Here is an 8567-nt window from a genome sequence, read left to right on the forward strand (position 1 = left end):
GTTTTTAAACTTTAATCGTGGTACACTAATAAGCATTTTTCTTATTTTTCCCTATAATATAAATTTTTAAAATTTGTGAATTTTTATTTAATAAAAAAATTTGGTGTAATGTCAAATTTAGTTCTCAATTTTATCAATTTGACTATTATTTATTTTTTAACTAAATTTGACCCTCAATTTTTCGAAAAAGAATCAAATAACTTTTTCTTTAATAAAAATGATAACTAAAATATTATTTTTTAATTGTGTCTTGTGATAACTCGCATGGCGATTCATATGTATTTTCATGCCAACATTGTCATTTATCTTATATGCCAATGTCAACAAATAATTTTAAAAATATAAAAAATGAAGAAGATAAAACTATTTTATATTTAAAAATAATAAAAAGTTCATAAATTAACATGAATATGTAGATTGTAATTAGAACTATCATGTTTAAAAGTTTAACACTTTAGTTAGTATTTTCATTGAAAAATCAACAATTTAACTCTTTTTGAAATGTTGATGATCAAATTTTGATTTTTAAAAAAAGTACAAAATCAAACTTAACTAAAAAAAAGAATAAAAAGTAAATTGACAAAAAAATTTAGGCATTAAAAGCTAAATTTAACATTACACTAAAAAAGTTTGATTTTCTGGTTTAACTTGTTGAAAGAAAGGATTAAATTTAACAATATATATATATAATATTTGGTGAATTGACAACAATAAAATGGTATTATATTAAAAAATCAATATATTCAAACAAGGTATAGTATAAAAAGTGTTGAATTATTACAGTTTATAATCAAACATAAAAATTGATTTCATGAAATCCCTATAGGAAAAAAATAGCTATGGGGGTGGCAATGACTTTGATTTCATTCACTTGCAACTATCTATGAATCCGTACATGTCATTTGCAGGTCACCAATGAGTGTCAAACTAAAAGACTGGAAGGCAAAGTTAAAAGCTTGAAGAATCTCAAGTAATCTCCTCTGTGAAGCACGTTAGCTATTGATCTTCAAGTCCATTCACCTCAACTGAACCTCAACTGAACGGTGACAGTGTTCTTTAAGCTACCGGCAATCTCACTCAATATCTGGCAATGGTACTTTCCAGAAATTCCATGAGTTAAAATCTTCCTGCAAAGGAATTGGAATATCAGGGGAATAGTACTATTTTCAAGACTCTGAGACAAACCGTAAACGGGGACAGTTGCAGAGAATTTGTAGAATTGTAAGTAAACAGGCGAGAAATATACTCTTTTACCTGCTCAACCAATGAAGTTGGCGGAAACATGTCGTTAACGAGAGTATGCAATGACGTATATGACTTCACTTCAATACAATGACTAATAGCCACCTCGCCCTGCCAGTTTTGAGTCGGATTGTTAGACTGCCAGGTTTTCTTTTTCTTTTCTTACATGAATAGGACATAGAAAGCACGTACCTTTGGGTTGATAATAAAAATCTTGCCCTTTGGGATCCCAATTTTTCTATAGCTCAGCTCATCCGTGTCTCTGTTTCCAAAGCCCGCATAGAATGGATTGTAGTCAGAGGGGAAAAGTTTCTTGATATCCTGCCATGCACGTATAAGAAAGAAACTCAACGTAAAAGGACACGCTATCACAGTAACAATTTCAATCTACATTGAGAAACAAGGTTAAGTATTCCAGAATTTACCTCTAAACAAGCTATTTTGAATTCATGAGGTGCTCTTCTTATCACTGCAATGAATAAGGTGGAAATGGTAATATGAAACTTATAAACTAATATAAAGAAGGGGAAAGAATAATAGAAAAGGAAAAGGAGTGAAGTGGGCACAAAAGATAATGCTTGCATGTAACAAAAAATATAGCCGAAAGGGTTAAAACAACAAAGACAGCCACTTTGATCAATTATAGCAACACTTTCAACTGAAGCCATAAAACTGTGATGCAAACTCAAAACAGCAAAATAGAGTACTTCAATGAACAAACAATATATAAGCAAGATCTCACCTTCGCGATACAATGAGGGGAACAACCCATTGGGGGATATAACAACAGGTCCATTAGGTAAAGCTTTTCCATCCTGCATAAACAAGTCAATCAGTTAAAAACTTACTAGTCATAATTTCAGAGTAAAATCGTTTTAACAAAGGACCATGGTGTAGAAGTAGCTTCTCTTTAGTTCTTCTAATGCCTTTTTGCTCTCATAAGGAAAATGTAAGTTGTATTTAGATGCAAAGGCAAATAATACTTTAGAAGTAAAAGCAAGAAAAAAAATGTTTAAGCAAGCAAACCAAAACCTGGAGTATTTTCTACCTGTTTCAGGTTGTTTAAGAAACTTCTCGTTAGATATGCCTGAACAATTGCTCGTGCACTCAGAAATAGCAGCTGATATCCGTTCTCCTGTTGTGAACAGACAATTCAGTTGACGAAGCTTAATGATAATGGGATAATGTTCACACCATCATAATACTAAGGTTTTCAAATGTTATTCCATAAACTTGCATTCTAAAACCTGATGAAGGAATAGATTGTCACAAATTGCGGTAAGTCTCAAGCAAGTCGAGTGAACATCGAAACAAATGAGAAAAAACATACCTTAATAGCAGAGAAAAGTTTAGCTACACCAGATTGTGTCCAATCCCTTCCAACTAAAGGCATAAACTGGCCTAAAACATCAGACCTGAAAGAGAGGTGTCAAGGTTATTGAGAGACACATCTTTTATTAAAACTATACATGATTGAAACATGTTCAAACGAAAGATTACACCACAAATCAAATAGGGTAGGACAGACAGCTTCTATAAATATGCATTGCTGCTTTAACACTAAAGATCATATTGGAAGATCTACTTTCAGCTTCAAACATAAGTATATGGTTTACTAAAACTTTCTCCTTCACTTCTATAGTCCAATTTAATTTATTGTTCCAAAATTGTACTCATCATAATGATGTCTAGTAAGGAAATTATCTGCCATTTCCAGAATATATATCATAATAAGAATCATAAGTGAGTTTAGAAGGTCCATAAATGGGTGAAACAAGAACATTTCAAAAGATGCAGAGAGATAACATCAGGAGGTAAAAGTCCTTACTTGGTAATAGTTCCATCTACATCTGAGATTACAATCTTTGCATTCCACTTCCACAAGTAAATATGAGCATCAACCTATTAAAGATGCATGGGTTTAAGAGGATAAATTTGAGCATAACACAGACCTTGCAAACCTACTGGAAGAATCGAGTGGTAAAGAATTGAAACCTGTTGCGTTCCAAGGACCCTGGTGGAGAAGCTGAAAGTAATCTTATTCTGACCATCTTTCAGATTCAAGGAAGCTATCTGCTCACTAGTGGGAACATTTGTCCTAATAAATTGCTTGCGGGGAGATTCAATCTTTCCACTGGATGCTGGAGTTGAATCTGCTTGTGAATTTGGTAGAGTAGATTCAGTATCCACAAATTCCTCCTCACTAGACAAATTGCTCTGGGTGTGCTCAAGTGTTTTGACCTTTCTAAAGGGAATGGGCCAGAGCCTCCATCTATTGCCAGAGGATGTGGAAGCGACTATAGAATCATTATTCTTTGTGTTTGATGACTCATTCAGTTCAACAGGGACTGCATATCCAGCCTCAACATCTAACTCTAAACCAAATGCAGCCATTCCAAGAACAATAGGAGCAGCTTTTTCCCATGGAAAGTACTTCCCTCCAAATCGGATGATCAGATTTTCATTCTCAATAATTGACATTGCGTTACTTTTATATTCCTCATGTGATATGCGGTGCATTTCAAAAGCTTCTGCTGCAGCATCTAACCCCATACCCGCATGAAGTTCATTTCCACAGAGTGAGATCTCAAACCCTGGAAATTTAAGGTGTGCAAGAGAAGCTAAGATGATGATCAGCATGAGATAATATTATCTTATTTTCTATTTTAATTTTTTGAAACAATTTTCTCCTATTTTCTGAATTTTGATAATCATGTTTGGTAAATAAAAATGAACACCCTTTCAAAAATAAAAATGGTGAAAATGTGTTTGGTATGTGCATTTTCAAATTAAAATAATAAAAAATTGCCAATAAAATACATAAGAATTCAAATTTAAAAAAATAATTTGTAATGTAAAAAATTATCAAGAAAAAGAAAAAAATTATCAAGAAAAAGAATAAACATTCAATTCCCAATCCAACTCTATATGTGTAACAGAGGAAACTGTTCTATAAAAAAAAAAAGGGACCAAAGATGTGAAGCTAAGTATCGGATTGGGGGGAAGATATGACTTACGGTTTTTAAGGTTTTGCCCCAAATAATAATAATAATAATAATAATAATAATAATAATCATCTAGCATGTCAGATGAGTTAAATTTGGGTCTTTAGATTGTTTACAGCAACATCCAAAAAGAAAATAACAATGATCTTGCATACTTGGTGACTCTAACATAGGTTTGCAATGACAAGTTGACAACTAATTGATATTTTAAAAATCACTTGTTTCATCGAAAACATCTTTTTTTTTCTTTATTTCTTTTTAGTTCACTAATTTTGCCCCATTTTTCATTCCCATTCTCTAGAAGACTTGTTCTATGTTTCCAAACAAACATGTTTTCCACTACATTCTATACATTTAAGGAAAATGAAAACAGAGAATGACTCTGTTTCCTCAAACAAAACACCAAGTATTCTAGGAGAATTAGAGAAAGAAAGAAAGAGAAACAATTTAAGGAGGCAAAGGTCCTTAGTTCCTTACCCAACCTTGCCTGAGTTTCTCTCTCTTTACCAGAAGTTGTTTCAGTTTCCATCATCTCACTTTTGCCAGTCATATCCTCTGGTGCAGGACTTTGCTGACTACTATTTATCCCTTCAATTGCTGCTGATGCACCAAATTGCTCATCTTTTTGTTCATGGTCATTACTAACAGATTCAACAGATGCAATGTTAGAACCCATAAAATCTGTATCCAAAACTTCGATTTCAACTAGTTCACCCTCAAATTGTAACTCAGGAGATCCATTATTGTTGGAAGAATTGGGACTAAAAGTGGAAGACGGCACATCTTTGGAGTCACCAACAGCTTCCTCTTCAGTTTCATCGTCACCTAGAGGATTGCAAGGAGGTTTATCTTGTGAGATCTGAGCTTCTGACGGGCTAACAATTTCCTTAGAATCAATACCATGTCCACCCAATTCAGATAGTTCAAGGCAGCTCTTAAAAATATCATCCTTTTTCTCAAGCACAGCTGCATCTTCAATGTCACTTTGCCTGTTCATTTCACCTTCATGGTTAGAAAGGTTTGTTTCTTCAGTCTGACATGCATGTTCCACCCCATTTTCACAAACTTCTGGATGGCTCAAAGCAGTAGATTTACCGGTCAAGCTGCAAATATTATCAGAGGAATCCTTACCTGCAGCCGAATTGAGCTTACTAATATAGTCAGCAGCCCATATGTCATCACCTGAACTGAGCTCCTCATTGTCCTCACAAAAATCAGGTCCTTCACCTGGTCCTAGATGGAACTGAGGTGTGCTTAGTTGCACATTTTCAGCGCCCTGTTCTGATGCTGAGACGGGGGCTGTAAGTATGTGGCCATCCACACTAACCAAGACAACTTCTGAATCCGAACCCTGTGCTTCATTAAAACACTCGCCATTTAAACCGTCAAATCTGCCAGACCCAAATTCTGAAAAATTAACTGAACTGTCTATTGAGGACTGCTCATCCTGAAATTCATAGTACCTAGTATCTGATTCTGCCCTTTCAAGCCGTTTTAGATTTGTGAAATCATGTTTGTCCCTCAACTGAGCCACTACGGAATCTGAGACACTATGTTCAAGTCTATAAAATTCACCAATATTTTTGTTACCTTCACCCCGTATTACTTCACCATCAGAATCTTTCAAATCTCCATTTGTCTCATTTCCTTTACAAAAATTAACCTCCCTTGTGAAATATGCTTCCCCAGAGTTATCAAGATACATATGAAAATCCGCTTCAATGTCATTAACGATTATATGAACAAACTTCTCAGCCCCTTTTAGAACACCCTGAAACTTTCCAAACTGAACATACCAAGGTGTGCTTCGAAATGTCCCATCTTGTTTCTGAACAACAATCACATCAACAGCCCCGCCAAAAGGATGGAGAGGAGTAGCAACAGAATACACACCTTGTGAAATTAGACTCCCAACTTTGCCAACCACGTTCATTTGTCAACACTAAACCTTCACCAGATCAGCAAAATTCAAGGAAAGATAACAAAAATCCTTTTCCAGTTCTTTCTTTTTATATAGAAAAAAGATGAATCCAACAAATCACTAGGAGATCAAAATCTTTCTTTCTTCTCAACGATGTTTATTCTTTACCATGAGGCATCTGCATTCAATTCAAAATCAAACCAAGCGAATATTAAACCTTACAATGTTCCCTTTTAATCAGACTCTTTATTTTATATAAAGAAATAAATCCAACAAATCATTGTAAACATCAAAATCTTTATTTCTTCTCAACAATGTTTATTCTTTACCTTGAGGTATCTACATTCAATTCAAAATCAAACCAAGAAAATATTAAACCCTAAAATGATCCCTTTTATTCATATTCTTTATTTTCTATAATGAAGGATGAATCCAACAAACCACAGTAAGCATCAAAACCTTTCTTTCACGTAAATTGTATTTATTCTTTATTCTTTATGTTGAGCTATCTGCATTCAATTAAAAAAAAAAGGAGCAAATATTAAACCCTAAAATGTTCCTTTTTAATCTGCAAGAAAATAATATGTAAAAGAAATAGGAAAGCCAGCAGGGAATCAATCAGCCGTCACTTTCATGCCAACTCCAGAAACTAGAAATCACACTTTCACAGATAATAAGTAAAAGTACCAAAATAGAAAGTTAAAACGCATTTCTTACAAAAGAAGAAATACTTAACCTTAAGAAACACCAAAAAATCGAGTTACTTCTCCTCCAATTTTCACAACAACCAAACAGAAAATAATCGTTGGTTGTACAATTATAGAACAGTCAAAACAAGATTCATAACAGAAAAAAAGAAGAAGAAAGAAGATAGCCAATGCATTTAAATAAAGAGAAATTGTAGATTTAAAAATCAAACTCTTTTAGTCCAATATTTTCAGCATTAATCTATAAATATTTATATATTTAGTAAAAGTCAATTAAAACTTACGTATAAGAAAATTCCAGGAAGGTCCAATCTTGCAGCTTGAAATCGAGACGATTCTAAGATTGTCTCGAAAGTTTTTCTTAACTTCTTTTGTTTCTTTTAGCTTTGGATTTTGACTTTTTTTCTGTAATTAATTTATAATAATGTTAATAAATTTCTTTAAAATTTAAATGGCAGAGGAGAAGCAGTGAAAAGCTAAACTTGAAACGAACTTATATGAAGGCTTTTGATTGTTCTGAGTTCTGGATAAAACTACGCGATGAAGCTAGAAAGTTAACTTGTAAATTTACGTCACCTTAAGGGCATTTGAGGAATTCTACCTAAGCATAATTTATAAATTACCCCCTACATAATATCTACTTTTTCATTTTGGTAATATTTTATAAATTATTCTTTTTCTCCTGTATTGATACTTCCATTAGTAAGCCTTTACTTAACAATGGTCATAGATGTTTTAACCCAATCACATAGGGACAGACAAGATACAAAAGTCACATAAGCACCACCACATCATTATTTATACCAAGTAATTACAAAAATTTTAAAATTGTAAAAATAAATTTAAATTTTTATAATATATTAATTATAAAAAATTAAAATATTCGAAAAAGGAATCTACAAAATATCTAAAATTCAAAATAAATATCTAAAAAAAAACTCAAAAAGCTAATATTCAAATAAAAATTTAAAAATATATAATAAAATCCCTTTTAAAAATAAAAAAATATAAATAATTCAAAAATTATATAAAATATAAATAATTATAAACATATAAATAATTCAAATATAAAATAAAATAAAAAATTAAGATTTTACCTACAAATCCCTAATCGGTCTGAATATTTTTATTTTTGAAGTTATATATATTGAATTTTTAATTAATACAAGTCATATATTTTAAATTAATAAAATTTTATAAATGATTCAAAAATTATATGAAAATAAAAATTATAAACATATAAATAATAGAATATATATAGACCATTTTACCAATAAAGACCCATTTTCTACTTTATTTATGAAAATGGGTCACTTTATTTATTATTTATCGGAATGGGCCAAAAACACTAAAATACGTTCATATAGGAGTGTTTTAAGGAGAAATTTCAGCAAAACGCATCCCTAAGGGAGCACTTTTGCCATGTCAACAAAAAACGCGCTGACGTGGACGCGCTTTGCTGACATGGCAAAAATGCTCCCTCAAGGATGCGTTTTAGCTCGTGTTTTTCTAGGGTTAGGGCTATTTGCATGTTTAGTGCCTAGGGTTTATGGGTTTAGGGTTTTATGGTTTTAAGATTTGGGTTTTGTTAAAATAATTTAAAGTTTTATTTGTTTAAGGTTTAAGGATTTTTTTTAAAGAACCAGGGTTTAGAATTTTTTTAAATTAATTAAATTAGGTTTGAGGGGTTTT

The 8567-nt window shown here is 32.1% G+C and overlaps 1 protein-coding gene across 3 annotated transcripts; it reads right to left on the bottom strand.

Annotated features, from left to right (window-relative positions):
* Positions 1-701: 701 nt before the first annotated feature.
* LOC107894222 (phosphatidate phosphatase PAH1) lies at positions 702-7414 on the bottom strand. 3 transcript variants are annotated; one of them, XM_016819471.2, is made up of 11 exons: positions 7160-7414; positions 4725-6346; positions 3238-3836; positions 3071-3144; positions 2573-2657; positions 2291-2377; positions 1985-2057; positions 1668-1711; positions 1435-1563; positions 1255-1353; positions 702-1127 (listed from the first exon to the last, which is right to left on the bottom strand). In XM_016819471.2, the coding sequence occupies exons 2-11, from the start codon at positions 6178-6180 to the stop codon at positions 1074-1076; spliced, it is 2700 nt and encodes an 899-aa protein (XP_016674960.1). In that variant the 5' UTR covers positions 6181-6346; positions 7160-7414; the 3' UTR covers positions 702-1073. The 3 variants fall into 3 exon arrangements, 2 of the variants coding, with proteins under 2 accessions (XP_016674960.1, XP_016674961.1); XM_016819472.2 differs by lacking the exon at positions 7160-7414 and adding an exon at positions 6905-7093; XR_005907442.1 differs by lacking the exons at positions 702-1127; positions 1668-1711 and having other exon boundaries at positions 7160-7397.
* Between the last annotated feature and the right edge of the window lie 1153 nt (positions 7415-8567).

The sequence above is a fragment of the Gossypium hirsutum genome, chromosome A13, assembly GCF_007990345.1.
Source record: "Gossypium hirsutum isolate 1008001.06 chromosome A13, Gossypium_hirsutum_v2.1, whole genome shotgun sequence".
In the NCBI taxonomy this organism is placed as follows: Eukaryota; Viridiplantae; Streptophyta; class Magnoliopsida; order Malvales; family Malvaceae; genus Gossypium; species Gossypium hirsutum.

What these genes read in the sequence shown, in the direction of transcription:
- LOC107894222 (XM_016819471.2), bottom strand. Translation starts at nt 6,180, where the DNA reads ATGAACGTGGTTGGCAAAGTTGGGAGTCTAATTTCACAAGGTGTGTAT. An exon ending in GGGTCCTTGGAACGCAACAG is followed by an intron (nt 3,145 to 3,237) that starts GTTTCAATTCTT and finishes CATCTTTAATAG; the next exon opens with GTTGATGCTCATATTTACTT. An exon ending in TTTTTATTATCAACCCAAAG is followed by an intron (nt 1,354 to 1,434) that starts GTACGTGCTTTC and finishes CAAAACTGGCAG; the next exon opens with GGCGAGGTGGCTATTAGTCA.